This window comes from Otolemur garnettii, unplaced genomic scaffold (genome assembly GCF_000181295.1).
Source record: "Otolemur garnettii isolate 467f Iridium unplaced genomic scaffold, OtoGar3 scaffold00254, whole genome shotgun sequence".
NCBI lineage: Eukaryota > Metazoa > Chordata > Mammalia > Primates > Galagidae > Otolemur > Otolemur garnettii.
This window is the reverse complement of record NW_003852649.1, coordinates 1,282,027-1,304,257: the sequence shown is the minus strand read 5'-3', so window position 1 is coordinate 1,304,257 and position 22,231 is coordinate 1,282,027. Positions and strand designations below refer to the sequence as shown.

At 37.6% G+C, this 22,231-nt stretch overlaps 1 protein-coding gene across 1 annotated transcript; it reads right to left on the bottom strand.

The window, feature by feature from the left end:
• Window positions 1–306: 306 nt before the first annotated feature.
• MS4A4A (membrane spanning 4-domains A4A) lies at window positions 307–18,868 on the bottom strand. The gene is made up of 7 exons (XM_012813280.2): window positions 18,845–18,868; window positions 10,940–11,090; window positions 7,738–7,866; window positions 6,529–6,585; window positions 5,262–5,420; window positions 1,589–1,690; window positions 307–800 (listed from the first exon to the last, which is right to left on the bottom strand). Exons 2-7 carry the CDS (start codon window positions 11,072–11,074, stop codon window positions 708–710), a joined length of 675 nt encoding a protein of 224 aa, XP_012668734.1. The 5' UTR covers window positions 11,075–11,090; window positions 18,845–18,868; the 3' UTR covers window positions 307–707.
• Between the last annotated feature and the right edge of the window lie 3,363 nt (window positions 18,869–22,231).

Here is a 22,231-nt window from a genome sequence, read left to right as displayed (position 1 = left end):
GGCCTCATTTCAGCAATACTTCCTGCCAATTTAATACCCTTATATAAAGTCCTAAAAATGAATGAAAAACCTTCACGTTGCCTCATCAAATGCATGATGTATTTATTTAATTTTGGATACTCTGATAAAGAGCCTGTACAGTGAGTAGTTGAGTTTTTGAGAAAAAAACAAGAATATGATTTTTTTCTTTCCTTTAATGTCAGACTATCGGGGGTATACACATTTTGTTTACATATTCTTTTTATACAGATTGAGTCAAAGTTATATCTGGGTGTCTTTCACCCAGATAGTGTGCACTATGCCCCACAGGTGTGAATTTACCCATCTCTTCCTCCTCTCCCCCAGCTTCATTTTCACTGAGATTTACTTCCACACAGCACTTAAGTGTTGAGCCATTAGTTCTAATTTGGTGTTGAGCACATGTGTTTGTTTCTCCTTTCTTGTGATGGTTCACTTAAAAGACTGGTTTCCAGTTCCATCCAGGTTATCCAAAAAGATACCAGATTACCATTTTATTTTTTGACAGCTGAGTATGATTTTGAGTTGATTCAGTGTGTGAATATATGTATATGTATGTATATAATATTTCAAAATGGGATTGAAATTTTGTGTATCGTTTTAAGTATGTATATATGGAAGCTGGATCCAGCACTTTCCCATGTGGAATTCTTGAATTACAATCAGTATAGATTTTCTGGAACATTTTTCTATTGATCTGTTGTTGGCATTAAACCTCCATTAGATGGTGTAGGAGCTGCTGTTTCTGCCACATGAGGATTTGGTGGCAGAATTAGCACAACCTGTGAAATCAATCAGAATGCCATAAGTGAGTCACCCAAATAACCTTAGGGGTTCCCTCTCCTGCCCACATACTGTCATTATTGTCAGAGTTTATACTTTCTTCTCTCAATTCCTTCTCAAGATAAATCTAGAAGGGCTTCTTGGTGATTCCCTAGACACGCACATTCAGTGATAATTCGTAGGCTGAGTGCTGATGGCTGTTGCTATGCTGTAATAAGTGAATCAATATCACATGTGGATAATGATGCCCAACATGTTGGGTAAACCAAGGTATCACAAAAAAATATAGAGCTCTTCTTTGAACCAGGTTTCTTATGTTGATAGCAGGAGGACACCCAAATTATGATTTGTTAGACACAAACAAATCATTGCAAAAATCATAATGGCTCAAAATAGCAGGGACCTTCATGAAACTAAGAAAAATTAGTCCTTCCACAAAATTAGTGTCGCATGGGATTGCTGGCAAGTAGTACCAGGAAGAGATAGTGGTATAAAGCATTATTTGCCCCAAAGCCATTATTGTTCTGGGTTCACACCAAGAGATTAGTGGCAACAACCTCCCCCAGCAACCCTAAGAAAAAGCACATCCTCCTGAGTTCTACACCTGAGAGGACATGAATTCTACCTTATGAGCATGGAAGAGTGTCAAAGCTTCCCAAGAGACCAAAGCCCCAGACAACTCCTTCACTGCAGCCTAGCAAGATTCTAAATGGAAGTCCACTAACCCATGGAAAATGAGAAATTACACAGCAATAGGAAACTAACACAGGAGAAGGCCAAGACTCACCCCGCTTGAGTTACAACAGATTACTTTACATCCAAAGGCAGAGAGGGACACAGCAATGCAGAATTCCAGCATACTAAAACAGGCCACTATAGCATCCATGCCCTAGGAGCAAATCCATAACAAAAGAAGGTGAGGAATAGAACTGACAATTTCAAGCATTTACTGCTAACTCCAACACCAAAAGAGAAAAACCACTGGCCAGAAATCAGAATACCTAGCTCCTAATTGAAACTATACTGTTGGCCAATTCTTGGTCTACTCAGTGTCACTTATCTTCTTATTTGTTTTCACTTTTGAAATAACCAATGATATGTTGTCCCCATTCTATTACTTTCCAGTGCTAACATGGGCACAGAATTATCCAAAAGTGCTTTAAAAATGGGAAAGGATCATAAAGATAATTAAGTACTGTACATTTCATGTAGTGGACGCAATAACATGATTCCATATCTCAGTGATTATAGACAGAATAATTGTTTCTCTACACCTAATCCCCAGAACCCATGAATAATTCCCATGGCAAAGGAGAATTAAAGTTGTAGATGAAATTAAGGTTGACTTATTCATTGAGATGAGAGCATCATCTTACATGGTCCAAATGGGTTCAAAGTAATGAAAAAATCCTTATAAGTAGAAGCAAGAAGCAGAAGAGTCAAAGTTCAAGAAAGATTTGAAGATGCTGCATTGCTTGATTTGAAGATAGAGAATGGGATGACCAGCTAAGAAATGTAGATACCCTCCAGAAGCAAAGGCAAAGAAAGCATAAAGAAGGCAAAGAAGGCGAAGAAGCACATTGTCCCCTTATCCCTCAGAAAGGAATATGGCCCTATCAACACTTGAATTTTAGCTTAGCAAGAACTATTTTGAACTTCTGACATCCAGAAATATAAAGTAATCCATTTGTATTAAGCCACTAAATTTGTAGTAATTTATTACAGCAACTATAAGAAACTAATGCAACAATGAATGTCAGGTTAATCTGTCTTTAATCCATCTCTCAAGAGAATTGGTCTTAGATTGTCTTCAGCCAAAACACATGATCAAATTTGGGGAACATATGGAAGTATATTATTCCTAATAGTCTTACTCTGGATTGATGCAGGGTATTCTTTGATTTAAATACTGTTTTCTCTCCATGGTTAAAGACAGTCCCTGTGCAATGGAAGGGCCAGGAACCAAAAGCTTAGGCATGAGTGATGCAGACTCAGGGGCCCTTGAGAACATTTGCATTCACTGTTATTGACTTCTGCCTTCAACAGATGCAGTGGCCTCTATGTTTCAAGCATTGTTGTAGACACAGAAGCTAGAGCAGCAAACAAAACAGACAATTCCTTATCTTCAAGGAATCTTCAAGGATTCCTTATCTTCTTGATCTAGCAGGGGAGACTAGGAGTTGGGAAACTTTCTATAATAGGCCAGATCACATACATTTTAAGTTTTATTGACCAGAAGTTCTCTGTGGCAAATGCTTAACTCTGCTATTGTAACTCAAAACAGTGGACAATATGTAAACAAATATATTTCAGTTAAATTTTACTTACAAAAACAGGTTCTAGATTAGACTTCCAACAAAAAGCATGTGCATGTGCGTGTGTATGTGTCTACATATACACACACACAGAGGGTGCCAAAAAATGTGTACACATTTTAAGAAAGGAAAAACCTGCACTAAAATAGTAATAATACATATTAATAACAAAAGATCCAAGTCACATTTAAACTCCTCTTGTAATTATAGAAGTCAAATGCGACCTGGGTATTGTAATTTTAATTAGTTTTTTCCTTCCTTAAAATGTGTACACATTTTTGGCACCCTCTGTATGTGTATATACACACACATATGTATATGTATATGAATATATTGGTCTGAGCTGCATGAAACAGTCTGCTAGGCCAGGTATGGCTGATCATTGGCAATTTCTTATGATTCTGCCTACTGATTCCAGCTAGTGTGTTCTCTAACTCCTCATTTCTACAAAGAGGTCACATTTTTAGAACCTCTTCTTATAATTTATGCTGTCCAGTATTTCTGTCTTTTCTCTCTGGAGCTTCCTTATGGGAGGGAGCAATTCTCCTTCCTATGTACCCCAGAGTACCAAACCTGGGAAGGGGCATGAAATATGGACTCCTAGACCTGTAAACAGATTGTGCAGGCTCCCAGGCAGGGAGCTGTTGCTTTAAATTCTAGGAGGCTCTTAGGGAGATTCTCTGCTATAAGAATAGGCTGAAAAAAAAATGTCTGTACTATTAAAAAGAATTCATAATGGCCTTTGGGAGATGTTTGATGAATGAAGAATCAGCTCCATAATGTGCAGATTAGCTTCTTTACTTATTTTTTTTTAAAGAATTTCAATACAGTAACAGCATTAAATCAAGCATAGGGCTCTTCTAACTATGAAGTCTTGAATAACAATGTAGGTCTCACGCTCATGGGAAATTGGCCCTATGAAGCGAGCCAATTCCAGATTTTGTCACTATCATTGTGCCCTTAAAGCCTTCTGAGTAGAGAGGACTTCAGAGAAACCAAAAGTAAAGGTTCTTCTTTACCATAACAATGGTAAATAGCAAATAGCAGAGGAATTAGCAGCAAAGAATTCCAAAGTCTAATCTTGCTTTAGCCAATTTCCAACTTAGCGACTTTGGAAAAATTTCTCAAGTTATCAGAGGAAGATTTCTTTTCTTTTTTTTGAATGAGTGGCAAGAAATAAAATTGCTCACTATAAAAACTTTTTGGAAATCTCAAACTAAGTAAACAAGTTTAGCAAACACACCTCGAAACGTTATTTTAGTGTAAATATATAGCCCTCAAGACTTACGTTGAGTTTCCACATATAGGTGAGCAAAGGAGAAAAATAATGAAACGAGCTCAGTAGAGAGGTGAAAGGCTGAAAGATCATATGAAGGGAAGCTAATAGAAAATTTGGTGGTGTTGAGAATGGCCAATAGACTTTTTTTTGGGGGGGGGAGGATGGTATGATAAGTAATTTTTTTTCCAATAGACTTTTTAATAGTAAGGATTGAACTATGCATTTTAGTCTGCTATGATGTGCTGCTTCTTCCCCACTCTTTACCCACTAGCCCAAAACTTCAAGAAGTTTGACTATTTATAAAACATAATGCAAGTGGTAACTTGACAGATAAAACAATTAGGATAGCATCTAAACAAGGGCAGTTGGTATTTTTTTTAAAAAAATGGTACAATACAAAATGGAGATTGAGAATTTGCCAGAAGCCAGATGTTGAGGCTAACAGTGGTGAACCTTGCCAGAACACGCAGAGATGTGAGAAAGGCTACTCACCACTTGTAAGATAATGTTTGAGACAATTTCACTTTATTATCAGAGAACCATGTAACTCTATCAGAAAACCCAGGGAACATGTAGGATTGAAATCTGGGCTCCATTTAGAGAGGAGGTTAACGGTACCTACTGATCAGAGCATTAAAATTAAACAAAAATTCTATTCAAAATGCCAGCATTTTGAATTTCCTACCATTAAGGAGTAGGTAGGAGAGAGATGAGATGTTGACCTGACTCCTAATTATCCTATTTCTCCATCATTTCTAACTTCCCAAAGTCATTTAACAATTAGAAAATGTTGATTATTGCTTTTGCCAGGGCCAGCACTCCCAGACTTGCTTCCACCATAGTATCCCATGAAAAGAAGCACTTACCAATAAAATGGTCGTGACTATGGAACAATCTTCTGACCTTTGATTATAGTTACAGTAATTGGCATAGAATGAATACATACTGAGGCTGACTGCACTGATTATGGTCCCTGTGATAGCAAAGATGGAGCTCATGATGTTCAATCCTAGACTACCTCGGACCTAGAAGGGAAGGAAATTCAGGTCAACAATCCAACTACTTCCTCAGATCTAGCTCCCTGAATCACTTTACACCCACCATTTCATTCCCAACACAATCCATTATCTTGAATATGTCAAGTCTTTTAACTTGGCTGCCTATCATAGTTTCAGCTCTAACCTCTTGCCAAAACACAAATAGAATGCTGCTATTCCAAGCATAAAGCCTTCAGTTGGCTTCTGTGGGCACATGACATAAACCACAAATACCCTTAGCATTCTGGCTGGACAGCCCTGGCTGTGTCCACTGGTGCCGTTATCTGCCTTGTCGTTTCTCAGTGCTGCTTGCCTCTCCTGCCTCTAAACTTTCTGTCCATTATCTCTCTGCTGTGTATGTCTTCTCATGGGTGAAGGAAAGGAGGCTTTTTATACAAACTGAAATGGTTCAGGAAAGTGTGAGAGGTTTAATGTACCCATGACTCAAGACACGTTTTAATAATTGCCACAGAAGAGATGCAAGAAAAGCAGATTGAAGCCACATTTGGAAAGGTCATATGGACCATGCTCCAGAGTTTGATATTTATTTTTTGAGCAAAGAAAACTCAATTATGATTGTTAGCTAGAAAAATATTTTTTGAGAACTGGGCTTTGCCTTTTCTTGCCTTTATGAAAGACATACTGGTATGGACGTTACATTTTAAACGTGCTTCTTCTTATGTAATAACCTTATTGTGAATTTCTTTTATTACAAACTAAAAGTCCTTTCTGGACACAGGTGGAACACAAACTTTAATTAATCAATCAATATATATTACTTTATACCAGTATTTAGTGTCACCGTCATGTGCTAGGTCTCAAGCTGCCAGAGATCGGGACTGATCCCACTAGTCATTTTTTTCAAGAATTCTCTGCATCTTCATGAAGATTCTCTCAGTGCCAAAATATTCAGTCCCATGCAGTAATTCTATCACTACTTAATTGTCTGGTTATTTTTAAAAGATCCTACTAGGTCCAATCTCTTCTGAGTTTTTAAAAATCTAATAGCAAAATCTATTTTATGCCCTGATAGAACACATATTTGATTAATCCTGCCCTTTTTTGTAATAAAAAACTAAGAAATATTATTACTCACCAGACCTTTTGTAGTTCTTTTTTCTGCTGCAATTGACAGAGATCCAGAAATAATAAACTAGAAATAAGAGGAAAAATGCAGGTAAGGATGATAATAAATCCTCCCTTAGAAGTTTGTGGTGATTGCTTCAAATGAAATTACACATAGAAAGCACTTAATAGAATGAGAAGATCACAGTAAGGCTTAATGAGGCATTAATATTTTTGGTATAAAAAGTATTGTGGAACTTCCCAGAAGTAGAACAGCACTTTCCATTCTTCAAATCCTGTACTTCTGCTGTAAACAGGTGAAGGCGAGCAAAAGCAAGCAACTTAATACCCTTTAAACTGTCTCATTCTGAACTTTGTGGACTAATGGAGACTCCGCGATACTAGAATAGATTCTCTGAGTCGCACGTAAACCTAGTTTATAAATTATATTTTCCTCTTGTCAGTAGATCAAACTTGATATTTTGTGCTCAATTTCACTCTAAATTTGCATTAAAAACTCTCCTGTGTTTTGTCTTGAGGGAAGAATTTTTAAATCCTCTTAAATTCTCGTTATAATTGCATCTTAATGTTAATTACAGTTGTTGTGTATTAACTTGTGAAATGTATTTTACCCAATAGCAATTCCTTTTTCTAAGCTAGCAAGATGCTGATATTTGATAGTTGATAGGGGACACACTATAAACTGCCTGTGTTCCAGCCACATCCCTGTTTTTTAGTCTCTTGTGAGCTTTAAGGTAGGGTGAGCTTTTCCAAGCCCCAAAGGTGAGTCTTAATTAGTCCAAACCATAGTTGGTTTTGGAATACACATTTAAACATTTACATAAGATGATATGTGTCAACAATACCCACTCTCATGTGATCTATCAACATCCTCGATCAGATCTTTGCACCACTGAGTTCGCTGACCCAGGAAATGACTAGCCACTGAGAGTCTTGCTGTGAAATAATCATTAGTTTCAATGTGTAAGCCACTGGGTTGGCTATATGCTGCTGTATTATATCCTAATGGATACACATACAAAATATTTAATCTATCTACCTTTCTATGAGTTTCATATTATTGTTGCCATTTAAAGTGAGAGAAAACTGAGTTAAAAGACATTGAGGTACTTTTCTCAAATTTATAGAACTACAAGATAGAGGAAGGATTCCAGAGATGAGGGTATTAACAGCACTACATTATGCTATCTCCAATTATATCAGAAGGAATTTTGCTCACCATGATGGACCCCCAAATCGTGTATCCAATGTACACAGAAATAGGACGTGCTTGATAAAATGGCAGTGTAACACTCATCATTATTATGCCCAAGCTGAGGTTGACCAGGGCAATCATAATCTGCACAATCTAAAAATGATGAAAAAGTAAAAACTGATCATTTACGACAAAGCTAGTATCCACACCATCTCCTTTCCGATCATCATTACCCTCATTCTCCATATTTTGATACAATTACATGACCTTCTCAATCTTCTCTTGTCACTTCTGCCCCCACATAAAGAACCATGAATGTACCTACTTACCAGAATTGTTTTTCAGAATATCCATCATTGTCCCAATGATTTCAGTGTCAAAAGCAGCACATAAGAATCAGCCCAGAGGTCATTTTCTAGGGTGCTACTTCTGCCACAGCTGTTGCTCTCCTTATCATATGCTCAAAGAGAAGTGACTAAGGAATTCAAAAGCAGTTATTCTAACAAGGAGAAGCAATGTGGAGGAAGAGAGTGTATGGAGAGGAAAAGACAAAAAAGAAAAGAAAATATTATATTTGCCTTGGGTATGGTGCATGGGGACATGAGTGTGAGTACAGGGGTCTAAACATAGGAGAGTTGAGGAAGAACAGAGAAAGATGGCCGAATAGAAATGTCCTAATAGAAAACAGCAATGTCCCTCTGTACGAAAACCAAATTCAACAACTATCCGTGCAAGAATGTAGTTTCAGAAGAAACCAAGATTCAGGTGAGTTATCATACCATTTGTTTTTAACATTATATCAAGGAAGGATGCATTGAAGAGAGCAGAAAAGACAACCACACACTGCCTACGCCCCACATTCCCCCTAACCCGGACAGTGCCTTGCAAGCATGCCCAGAGAAGAGAGAATCTGTGTGCCCAGGAGAAGGACAGTGTAGTCACTGTGGGCTTTGCATTGAAACTCAGGGCCATTGCTGGCACAGAGAAACATTGCATAGAACAGAATTCTGCTGGTGCCTATGGAGGGAGAATTAAGACAAACCCAGCCACAAGGAAATCCTCTCCACCCCCAAATTAAATTCTGATTGGCCCCACCACTGGCTGGACTGTGGTGTGGATAAAAATTCATAAAGCAGTTAGCTCACAAAGCCTGCAATTCCTTGAACAATTCCTGTAGCTGTGCTGGCTCAGAACCAGTGGACTTTGAGGTACATGTGACCCAGTGAGATGCCAGAGTTGGTGGCCAAGCCAGTGCCTGTGTTATCCCTCCCCCAACTTCAGGTGGCACAGCTCAAGAAGAGTCTTCTTCCACTTGAGGAAATAAAAGGAGAGAGTTCAGAAGACTTTGTTTTGTATTTGAGTACCAGTTCAACCACAGTAAAATAAGATGTCAAGCTGAGTCCTAAAGCCCCTGAGTGTAAGTCTTAGTTCCCAGATGGCATTTCTGGGCCAGAAGGAAACATGCTGCTCTGAAGAGAAGGACCCAGTCCCAGTAGGATTGACTGTCTGTGGACTAAAGAGCCCTTGGATTTTGAATAAATGTCAGAAGTAGCCAGGCAACAGTCACCATGGGCTTTGGGTTAGACTGGGATGGCTTTAGGTGTGACCTGGCATGGCCATGAAGGAATACTCATATTATTCTCCCAACTGCAGCAACACAGCACAGCCAATGAGGGATACAGTGAGAGATTTTGCCTGAAAATTCAGAGAATTCTCTTGTACCTCACTCAAGTCCACCAAGGCAGTGCCGCCAGGAGCCTGATGCAAGAGTTGCAGCATCACTGGGCTTGGGGCACCGCCAGTGCTGATATGGTTGCAATGACCAAAAACTTAGATCACAACACTCAATTTCCTTTGACTATCTGGAAAGCCTTCTCAAGAAGGATAAGTTCAACCAAGCTCAGACTGAGAAGATTGAAATAAATGCCAAACTCTTCAATTAGTGAGACTCTGTCTCAAAAATAAATAAATAAATAAAAATTTTAAAAAGAACCAAATTATTTTTTACCTATTGTACAGTTTCAGTTGTATGACTTTCTGGAAAAGGCAAACTATGAAGACAATAAAAGGTTAGTGGTTGCCAGGGCTCGGAGTAAGGAAAGGATGAATAGGCAGAGAGCATGAAGAATTTTTAGGGTGGTGAAACTGCTTTATATATTATTATTTAATATAATGGTGGATACATACTATTATACATTTGTCAAAACCCATAGAATGTACAACACAGAATGAAGCCTGATGCAGTTTATGGACTCTGAGTAGTGATGTGTCAAGTAGGGTCATTGATTGTAACAAATGCACCATTCTAGTGCAGGAGGTTGATAATGAGGAAGCTATGCATGTGTAGGGGAGGGGCATATGTCTATACCTTCTTCTTAATTTTTCTGTAAACCTAGAATTATTCTAAAACATAAAGTCATCTTCAAATACTTACTAATGTGTTAAAAATAAACCGAATATATGCCAACATAAATAACATGTTTCAAGAAAAATAATTATGTTTTCCATATTTAAAACGTATTAACTATTGGGTGGTGCCTGTGGCTCAAAAGGGTAGAGTGCCGGCCCCATATGCCAGAGGTGGTGGGTTCAAACCCAGCCCCGGCCAAAAACAAAAAAAAAATTATTAACTATAACTGAGGAGAGGGGGAAGGATCCAAAAGGTTCACAGTAACTTTTTCCCAGTGGTCTGAAGATTGGGCTAGGGATAAACCTCTGTACTGGTTCCTTACCCTAACCCACCATTCTTTAAACTATACATTTGTTTTAGGAACACTCACTTGAGCCTCCAGATGGACATGCTCAGAGGACAGATTTTTTAAATCCTCTGAGCAGTGGAGCTAATAAAAGGTATCAGAGAGAAATAGTAGCAACATGGGTCCATCAGCTCTGAGGAAGGCCTGTGATGGGGACATCAACTAGTGCCCAGGTAACTTCTTTTCTTTTGCGGCTCTTCCATGCTGGGGGCAAATATAATTATCATGGATGACCCACAACCCCAGAACAGATCTGAAGTCAGTGTATGTTAAATATAACCAAATTGGAAGCATGTTATGATAGAATATTACTTCATTTTCATATGATAGGTTCTAAAAATCAAATACTGATGTCTGTTAGGCTGGTTTATGTATTACAAAGCTAATGGGACAGTGTATTGGGTGATAGATGTGATCAGTTGTGAGTTGACAAGCCCATTGGCCTTCTCCCAGATCTGCAAATGACTTACCCCAAGGATTTTTGGTTTCCCTTTCAAGAACTTCTCTTGCATCCTTTTCCACAGATATGAGTGTAGAACAGCAGGCTGGGGCACACCCAGGCCAAGATCTGGTTTGGTCTCTTCCTTTCTTTGCATGGTTGTCATGGCAGCAGAAAAAATGCTACAATCAAATGTATAGTTTAGGATAAGGTCCTGGAAATAAGAGAAGGGCATGACATGATGAGGCAAGTTTTTTCCTGAGGTAAAAATCTGGACATTCCCTAACTATAATATGATAACTGTCAGAGCCAGAGAAATGGAAAAAGCAACATGGGAGAGAGTGAGAGAGAGAGAACAAGAGAGAGTGGGGCATGATAAATGCCAAGAATACCAAGGTGCTAGAAAGTCTTGTAGAAAGGGACATATGCACAGAAGTGAGATAAATATGTTGGACATCTCAAATTAGAGAAATTTCTTCAAGTTCCAATCCCAAGTCTACTCATATTTTATCTCTCTCCCCATTGCTGCCTATCTCCTTGATGACAGCCATTTATGAGTTCATTAAGTCAGGAGAGCTCTATCCTCAAGAATAGATTAATGTAATTATCATGGAGTAGGTTAGTTACGGCTGGAGTGGGCTGCTGGTAAATGTAAGTTTGACCTCATTTTTCTGTCTCTGTCTTGTGTGCTCACTTCCACTTTCAACCTTTTCACTGTGGGATGACCCTTGCCAGATGCTGGCTCCATACTTAGACTTTCAAGCTTCCAGAATTTGAAATAAACCTCTTTTGTTTGTTTGTTTTGGTAAATTATCCAATCTGCAGTGTTCTGGTATAGCATCAGAAAATAGATTGAGAAAGACACCAAAAATATCACCTCAGAGATCTATGGGACACAACAAAACATATCACCATATACATAATGGGAATCTCAAAAGGAGAGGAGAGAAAGAGGCAGAAAAATCTAGAAAAGGGGTAAATACTTCCCAACTCATTGTATGAAGCCAGCATGACTTCAACAGCAAATCAGGAAAAGACAAAACTAACAAAATTACAGATGAATATCCAGGGTAAATGTAGACACAAAAACAATCAACAAAATATTAGCAAATAGAAGCCAGCCGCATAAGAAAAGGATTTATTCACCAAGACTTGGTCAAGTTAATCTCAGAAATGTAAAATTGGTTTACCCTTAAAAAAAAAAAAAAATCAATCCAATGTTGCACAACACATTAATGAAATAAAAGACAAAAACCACAGGGATTGGTGCAGATGCAAAAAAAGCATTTAGCGTGACAAAACCTAACTACTTTTCATAAAAAACACTCAACAAATTAGGAATAGAATGGAACTTCCTCAAACTGACAGAGGATCTATGAAAAACCACAGCTAGTATTATAGCTCATAAGTGCAACACTGAATCTTTCATCCTAAGGACAGAAACACCAACAGCAAAAAAAGGATGTGCATTTTCACACTTTAACTTTGTTTAGGGGTTTTGGCCAGGGAAATTTGGCAAGAAAAAACAATACAAGGCACACAGATTGGAAGGAATGAACTAAAACTATCTCAATTCACAGATGACAGGATTGTGTTTGTAGAAAATCCTAAGGAATCTCTACCCTCACCAAAATAAAGGCATGAGAATTGATAAATGAATTCAGCATGACTGCAGGATAGAAATAATATATGCATGCAAAGATCAATTGCTAGTTCTAAGTGCTGACAAGGAACAGTCTGAAAATTAAATAAGAAACCAATCTCATTTACAAGAATTTCAAACAGCACAAAAGTCTTGGAAATAAATTTAACAAAAGAAATGCAGGACTTGCACACTGAAAACTTCAAAAATTGAAAGAATTTAATTTCTTAAAGAAAAATTAAATAAATAAAAGTATAATCCATGTTCAAGGATTAGAAAATTTATTATTAAGATGGCAATATTCCCCAATGTGACCTATGGATTCAGCACAATCTTAATCAAAATCTAAGCTACCTTTTTCTCCCTGAAATGAACAAACTAATCCTAAAATTGTATGGAAATACAAAGGACCCAGAGTTGGCAAAACAATCTTATAAAGAAAAACAGTTTGGTGTACTGATACTTTCTAAATTCAAAACTTACTACAAAGTTACACTTTTAAGACAGTGTAGTTCTGGCACAAGGATGGACATACAGAACAATGGAATAGAGTGGAAAATCCAGAAATAAATCCTTATAAAGAAACCATATTTATGGTTAATTTATTTTTGACAAGGGCATCACAACTATTAAATGGGAAAAGAATTGCCTTTTAGTCAATAGTGTTGGAATAACTGCATAAATTCATGCAAAAAAAATAAAACTAAAAATAAGAAGTTGGACCTTTTCTCACACCAAACAAAAAGTTAACTGAAGATGAGTCAAAAACCTAAATCTGAGAGCTAAACCATTAGAAGATAAAAAATAGGAGTTAGGCTTTATGATCTTGTTTTAGCAATGGTTTCTTAGACAAGAAGACAAAAGCTTAAGCAATGAAAGAAAAACAGATAAATTAAATTTCATCAAAAAAAAAATTTCAACTTCAAAAGACACCATGAAGAAAGTGAAAAGACAAGACGCAAAATATAGGAGAAAACATCTGCAAATCCTACATCTGACAAGGCACTTGTATCTATCTATACATAAAGAACTCCCACAATTCAACTATAAAAAAGAAATAAACCCAATTTTAAAATGGGCACATAATTTGCATAGGCGTTTTTCCAAAGAAATTACACAAATGACTGATAAGCACATGAAAAGATGCTTTACATTATTTGTAATTAAAGAAATGAAAATTGGGCGGCTCCTGTGGCTCAAAGGAGTAGGGCGGAGGCCCCACATACCAGAGGTAGCCAGTTCAAACCTGCCCAGGCAAAAAACAAGAACAAAAACAAAAAAAAACTGCCCCAGCCAAAAACTGCAAAAAAAAAAAAAAAAAATCAAATCAAAGCCACATGAGATATCCCACTATCACACCCACTAGGATGGAAAAAAAAAAAACAAAACATAAAAGATAATAGCAAGTGGTGGTGAGGATGTAGAGAAATTGGAACCCTCAAATATTGATGTTCAGGTTGTAAACTGGTACAGCTACCTTGGAAAATGGTTGGGTAGTTCCTCAAAATGTCAAAGATAAACTTACATATGCCCCAGGCCTTGTATAGATACAAGAGAAATGAAAACATATCTCCACACAAAAACCTGTACATGAACTTTCTTAGTAGCACTCTCCATAACAGGTGGAGAGGTGGAATGAGCCCAGTTGTTCATCAACTGATAAACGAATAACCATGCAAACAAAATAGTTCTTCCATTCACCTGACTAATGTAATGGATCCTTTTTAGCAAGGAGGCTCTGAACTTACGCCACCTGAATTTAAATTCTGACTCTTCCACTCTTTACTCAAGTTACTTATTCTTGTATCTCTGTAACTCTATCATGTGAATAATAGTGTTATAGGAATTTAGCAGTGAAATGATTGGTGAGACCATGTTATTCATGGTGCTCATGTGGCTGGTGGTTGAGTCTTCCTCTCTTTTGCAGTTTGTCTCAAAGATTGGTCCGAATAGTTTGTCTCTTTGCTCTTACAGAATAAGGTAGATTCAGGACTATATGGAGGCAGAGAAAGAAGCCCTCCTCTATCTTGGAGTCTCTTTTCTGATGATAATAGGGTTTGTAGGTGGGTTCCATAGTATATGGCATTGACTAAGTATATTCAGACCTATCTGTAGTCTTTAGCATCTTCTGAGCACAACACAAGAGGCTGATTCAGAGAAACGAGATAGAATAAAATAGGAGGCCTTATTTTTTATCTAATCCATATCTTTGAATCATGTTATACTCTAGGAAACTGTCTTCCTCTGAGTTTAATTTATAGTCATCATAATAAAGCCCAGAATTTGATCAGTTAGCAACTTGTCCCAAAAGGGAGAAGGGGTAATTTTTAGAAGACCTACATTAGATATCCAGTCTTCTTTGAAAATTTTCTTTCAAAAAATTAACATAGTGCAAGGAAAAGTAAGTAGAGATTATTTCAGAACTTTACAAGAGTGGCAAGAACTAAAGGTAAGAAGAACCATAAGATGGCAATGGGACTATAAGTGTCCTTTCTTTGTGTAAGGTTCAATAATTCACTCAGTTGTCCTTGGTAAATACCTGGTGGATTGCACTGATGCCTTCTATTACTTAACACCTATGTTTAATTAATTATATTCTAATCTTACACAACCATTTTTCAACTCTATGTAGTTCCCCCACCTCCTCAAACTAAGGCTATTTTTGTCTTCATTTTATCAGGGGATTGCCATACCCTCTTAATGTTCTCCTATGTCTATTTATCACCTTGTATGTCCAATTAATCCCTCATTTTGTAGCCAGGATAATTATATCAAAATGCATAAATAATTATGTCACTCTCCTTTTTAGAATCCTTCTCTTTTATTTTACCTTCCTTAGTATAAAGTCCAAATTACTAGCTAAGATAAGATAAATCTGCTGCATTAGCCTACATCCATTCCCCTAACCTGTCCTTGAATCACTTTCTATGTATTTATTTGTTCAGAGACACGATTGTGCCCTGTTGCAATGCTGAAGTGCAGTGATGTGGCCATAGCTCACTGTAACCTCAAATTCCTGGGAGGCAGCAAGGTATGATCATGCCACTGCACTCTAACCTAGGCAACAGAGAAAGACCCCATGTTAAACATATATATTAATCTCAGTTTTTCCAGAGTAGCAATTCCATTTCTATAATGGGACATTTGCATAGGTTGAACCCATTTTCAGGAATACTCCACCCCTCCCATGGCCACCATGCAACAAAAACAATAATTCCTCCCCAGCCTGGTGTCCAGTCTTCTCAGACCCTAGCCATATAGAAGTCTCTGTCTTCTCTCAGGCATAATTCCCCACCTCCCTGGTCCCTAGGATTACTAAACCAATGATGGTAAGTAAGAGTCTATAGAAATTTCTGTTATTTCCCTTTTACACTACAGACCAAAGTTGTTGTAAACATAACTAAAGTTGACTTTTTCCCCTAGTCCAACTCTACATGTACTTTTTTTCTTCTTTAATGTAAAGGAACCTCTGCCTTAATGTTTCAGACAAACCTTCAGACTTGAGATTTAGGAAATGTAAATTCTTACTTATCAAATGTACTTGGTGACTCTACTACCTTCAGTGTCTCTCTCCAGTAAGACTTCCTTAAGGGAAAGACATCATATCAAATTAAATCATATCTGCTAGCAGTCTTTTGAAACCCTGAAGGCTATACTGAGAATTTCTGTTAGAAGGGCTGATTCTGTGTTTCCAATATAGATGTGAATATCTATTTTGTAATTTTCTGAAAAAGCAGAAACTGTGTCATGCAGTCTTTCTCATGAAAATAACATTGGTTATTAACATGGATGTCAGTGATTAAGGATACTCACAAGTGACTCTTTGAGTCTTTCTATAATTGTCTGGTGACATAGGTTCTGATCACTTAAAACTGGTGTCCTATCTTTCAAGGAAGCTCTGGCCATGGATTTAGATAACTGTTACCTTTCTTCACCCTACAGACATCCATGTGTTAATTACTCAGGGCAGGTAAAATTCTCCAAGGACAAAAATATCTGTTTAGTATCCGTGGCCCAATTCCCGTATTTTCAAATACCAGGGAAACCAAAAACTACAGAGTATATTGGACACATATGAAGAATATTTCTTCTGGGTTGGGGAAGAGTCTAAACCTTAGTTTTATGGCATCTCATGTGACACAATTCAGACCATTGACAACTAATGTCTTTTTTTCTTTTTTGTCCCTTGTACAGAGATGCAGAAATCTAGACAAGCAGTCCCCGTTCTATTGGCTCCATGTCACCACCAATCTTTTATTTCCTTATTTTTATATCACCAACCCTACCCCATAGATTACAATTGCCAAAGAGACAATGAGGGAGCATGGGGAGAGTTGTACAAAGGGCCAGAAATTTTTTCTTTGGCAAATTCATAAAACAGACCAGAAAACCAAAAGAAGGCCTGAATGTGGATGGCTTGTTAAACAATAATCATGGTGATGTAGAAATGGTAACCTCGTCAGGGAAAAGGCATGGACGAAGATCAAAGAAGTCCAGGGTTTTAGCTCCTACCTTCTTTGTTGTGCTAATTTGTGTGATTCTACTGACAAAGGATTGATAACTAGAATCGATGGGATTGATAAGTAGAATCTATGGAGAACTCAAATTAATCAACAACAACAACAACAAGCAAACAATACCATCTATCACTGAGAAAGCGACGTGAGCAGAACCTTCTCTGAGAAAGACAGACCAATGGCCAACAAACACATGAGAAAATGCTCATTGTTCCTAATCATCAGAGAATGCAAATCAAAACCACCTTGAGATATCACCTAACCCCAGTGAGAATAGCCCACATCACAAAGTCTCAAAGCTACAGATGCTGGTGCAGTTGTAGAGAGAAGGGAACACTTTTACACTCTTGGTGGGACTACAAACTAATACAGACTCTTTGGAAAGAAGTATGGGGAATCCTCAAAGAAATTAAAATAGACCTTCCATTTGATCCCACAATTCTATTACTAGTCATCTACCCAGAAGAAAAAAAATCATTTTGTCATATGGACATTTGCACTTGTTTATCACAGCTCAATTTATAATTACCAAGATGTGGAATCAACCTAAGTGCCCATCAACCCATGAATGGATTACTAAGCTGTGGTATATGTATACCATGGAATACTTTCAGCCATAAAATAGATGAATACTTTACATTTTTTGTATTAACCTGGATAGAGTTGGAGAACATTAGTGAAGTGTCACAAGAATGGAAAAGCAAGTATCAAATGTATTCAATACTAATACGAGGCCAGTAGATGAACTAATACATGCTCATTCAAAAGAAAAACTCAATTTAATTCAAGTTAGGGGCTGGAGTGAAGGGTAAGAGGGAGGAGGGAGAGGGATGGTTGTGCTCTCACCTAATGGGCACAATGTAAGTGTACATGGCACAGCTCCAGGGTAAGGGGCACAACTACAACAGGGACCTTAACTAACAAATGCAAACATTGTAACCTAATCATCTATAACCTCATATTAATGTGAAATAAAAAAAATGTGTGATGTTAGTTCCCTTTTCTGGATTCCATTTACATCATCTGACTAAGATAAACTCAAGTGCAATTATTTATTGCATGACCTTATTATTCCCCTGAACCTAAAATTTATCTGTAAAATGAAAGTAATACTTACCTGAAAGTAACACTAACACTTTCCTCATCTGAGGAAAAATTGCACTGGGTACACACTTTTTTCTTGTCCCAAGAATGTTAAAAATCTTCAAGGCGTCTTTAGTTAGTAGACTTCTTCATTAATAGCTTCAGTTGGTGCCTGGTGCCCCATGAATGGTGCCAAGGACCACTGGAGAATGTGGTCAGGCTGCTACTGTCTCCAGATCAGTCTAAATGCACAAGACTGGGGGCCTTCCCTGTTCCCTTCTCTATCTCCACCAAATTCTGCATGTAGCAGATCCTCTCTTCAATGTTGATTTATAAAAACAAGTCAGAGAATAAAGAACATAGAAGAAGGAGCATTAAGAGTAGATGAAATAATTAGTAATTTTTTTTTTATAGGCTGGGGATTAGGAGAACAGAAGTGATTAAAACAACCTCCTCTAGTATCCAGCTTCAGTCTTTAGGAGTTTTCCCAATCCCCAGGCTCTGCATAAAAGACTGCTCAACACCCACCCAAAGGAACATCTAAAGGTGCTTTCAACCCTCTTCCAACCCACAATACCAGCTTCACTATGGGAAGTGGCCTCATGATTTTGCATTCCATTCCCAGAAATCCTAGAATCAGGAAATGAAAAAAAGCATCAACTCAAAAACCTAGAAGGCAATTCCCTGGACCTACCTTTTCTTCCCGCCTGCAATGTCTCTGTGTCAAGGTTCTTTAGATACTATCACCTTTCCCTCATTCCACACTTCACTCAGTACAAGTCTGCAGTCCTCTTCTAGAAATTTTTTGAGATCCTAAAGGCTGTGCTGGGAATTTGTCAGAAGCACAGCTAGTTCCTTTTTTTTTAATGCCTTTTTTTTTAACTGACTAATTTTGTTTTGCCAATATGGGTATAGATATCTATTGCTAAATTTCCTGAAAGAGTGGCGGCTGCCTTGTACAATCCTTTGACTGAAGATAATAGTGGTTATTACAGTAGACATCAGTGATTGGGGATTTACTATATGCCAGGCTGCTTGAAAGTCTTTCTATATACAAACTAGCTAGCATTTTGAAGACTTTTGAAAGCCCCTTTGCACAGTTTCATACATTTCCACATTTCTTTTGCTTTCCTTAAGAGCTACGTGTTAGTTACCATCTTATATACAACTTAAATGTCTTACTTACATGAAAGGACACCTTTAGAGATTCATCATGCACAACCATAAATGGCAACAAGTTCATTGCACAGCAATAATTAATACCTTTCTATGTCAAAGTAGCAGCATTGTTCTAGAAAGAGCTTGGCCTTTGACTAAGATAAACTCAAGTGCAATCATTTATTGCATGACCTTATTATTTCCCTGAACCTAAAATGTATCTGTAAAATGAAAGTAACACTTACCTGGTGAAGGAAATAACACAGTATTCTGTTTTCATTTGTTCACCATTTCTTAGAGAAAAGTTACTCTAAGCCAAGCAGTGTGTTATGTGCTGTAGATAAAATGTTGAAAAATTATAGACACAGTCCTACCCCACAGGAGTTTATAGACTGCTTGGAAATACACACAAATAAATACATCATTATTCTCCATGATAATCAGTTCCTTGCAAAATACAAAAGAGCATCCTAAAAGAGCTCATAGGAGGATCAATAAACCCAACCATGGGGAAGCAGAGACTTCCTGATGGGGGCCACCTAATTCAAGAGCTGATGAAGGACCAGAAGATACACAAATGGAGAGATAGGTGATGAAGAGTGTTCTACATATAGTCAATAGAATGAAGAAAATCCAAGGGCCTAGGGACAGCATGGTGCAGTCAAGAGAGGGAAAGAACTTCATAATCAGAATAGAATAGAGAGTAAAGCTAAAAGCATCATTAGCAAACATGCAATTTTAAAGAGTTACAGATTCATAGACAGCAGTAGAAATGAAAATTGACAGAGAAGCATCAGTGGAATCACCCTGTCCCAAAGTAAGTGCAGAAGAAATTTATTACACAAATACAAGCAACCACAGAAAGAGTCCACTTTTAGGGGAGTACATCAGAGCCTGGAGCAGTTGTCAAGGTAATTGATTTTTACATCTATGCTAGAAAAGCTGGGTTAGAATCAGCAAATGTTCTCTAATAAAAGCATCCCAAGTTCTAGGCTCACTTCTCTGTGCTAATGTATTATTTTAATCATCAGGGTAAAAACCCAGGGAAGGTGAATCAATCCTGCCTGTAGAAATCCTCTGACCTCTCTCCTATTCTTCTATTCCAGCCAAGCCCAACTTGATGCCAGAAGTCACCTCCACTATTTTCTCTTGGTTCAGTATTTACGGAAGTGTTTCAACTGAACACTAGTCACATGAAATTCTTTGAAAGGCAAAATATAAAGGGGTGAGAGGAGTGAGTAGATTTCATTGACCTTAAAGTTTAGAAGGCACCGGAAACTCATCAGCCGTCCAGTGGGCCGTCATGTACATTAACATATTGAAGACTCTAAGTCCTACCAAAAACAAATGCCCAAGAGTGAGGACAAAATAAGGATTGAGAAATAGCAGGACACAGTAGGCTACCTCAGAAATTGTCTGATTGGTTAAAAGATATAATCTGGCAAAAGAAAATTTAAAAATAATGAAATAATAAGACTTGAAATAGCATTGAGCAAACAAACCAATAAGACATCTAAGTTTATGTGCAATAAGTAATTAAGATGAAGCAATTTTTCACATAAAACATAAAATAACCTCAGCATAAGAAACAAGTACAAGTATCCTAATATCTCATCTACACTTGTTCAGGAGTTTTTCTCAAAGGAAACAGTCTTTGTACATCCCCAGAAAAAAAACAAAATTGAAAAGATTCTGATCAAGAAAAAATTCTTATGCACACTCTATTCCATTTCTTGCATATCTAGTTCACAGACCTGTAACTATCTGTAATTCCTATCTATTTTATCTGTAACCTTTCCTTACCTATCATTTTTAACATATACATCTAATATAATGATTCCTCATACAAACAAATTTGCACTTGCCTCATCAGTGTAGACCCTAGAATCAGGCAGAACTAGATATGAATCCTATTCCCTGTGTGAGCCAGAGAACTTTTGATCAGCTATGGATTTTATATATAGCACAAATCACAAAATGATAGCTAACAAGTACTTACAAACTAAAGAGAGTTGTTGGATCCATCTCTATAGAACTTTTTAAAAATTAGCAAAATGGGTTATTTCATCAACCCCCAAGAGATAAATCATCAAAGAAGGATTTTTTTTGGAGGAAATTCATAATAGTAGAGACATTTTCAGCTAGCCCTCTCACTTAAGACATGTGTGGGTGATAAGGAAACTCTAGAGATTTAGGGAAGAGGGTTTGGAATTTTACTTGCTGAGCTCCAGAAAAGCAGAGACCAGCCTCAAGCTGCCAAAAGAGCAGGACAAAAGCAAGCCTCTGGCATCAACTGGCCCATGATCCCTGGAGTTTGGGATGGCTTTGAGATTCCTGCCTGACCCTCCCTGAAGAAGTCTGATGGTGCTAGGTGGCTAAGGAAGGTGAGGAGTGGGCTGACCTAAACTTGGATGCACAAAATGCCCATAGATCACCTGGATGCTATAGAAAGCAGTTGGGTTGGAGATATTTAAAAACACAATAATTGAAAAATAGCCACATGGTAATTTTGAAAATGAAATTAGTCTTACAAGAAGAGAAGGGGCTGTAGCAATACATGATCATGAGTGCAAACATTGGAATCCGACAAGGAAGTGCAGTGCTTAGGTACATTAGCTTCTTTGAAAGGCAACTCTACATGACCTGGGTTCCTAACACACATATTTGTTTTCACCTTTTCACTCTGTTCTAATCTTTTAGAACCAATCCCTCACATTATTGACCGACATGCCACTTCCATCCATTCCCCCCACTGGTTCTATTTTACCCACCCAATAGCATTTATCAGAAGTTCCCTACCTAGTAGCAGACATTGCTAAAGTTGGAATTGCAAAGAAAAATAAGATCATTTCCTGTCTTCAGAGATACAAGGAACTGGTAATAAAACCAGATATATATAAATAAAACTTTGAACTGACACTAG

Bases quoted from the DNA above. Each gene is read 5' to 3' on its own strand.
- MS4A4A (XM_012813280.2), bottom strand. From the start codon at position 11,074: ATGACAACCATGCAAAGAAAGGAAGAGACCAAACCAGATCTTGGCCTG. The intron at 6,586-7,737 runs GTGAGCAAAATT...TCTTATTTCTAG, and splicing joins CGATTTGGGGGTCCATCATG to TTTATTATTTCTGGATCTCT. The intron at 1,691-5,261 runs GTAAGTGCTTCT...ATTTGCTCCTAG, and splicing joins TAGTCACGACCATTTTATTG to GGCATGGATGCTATAGTGGC.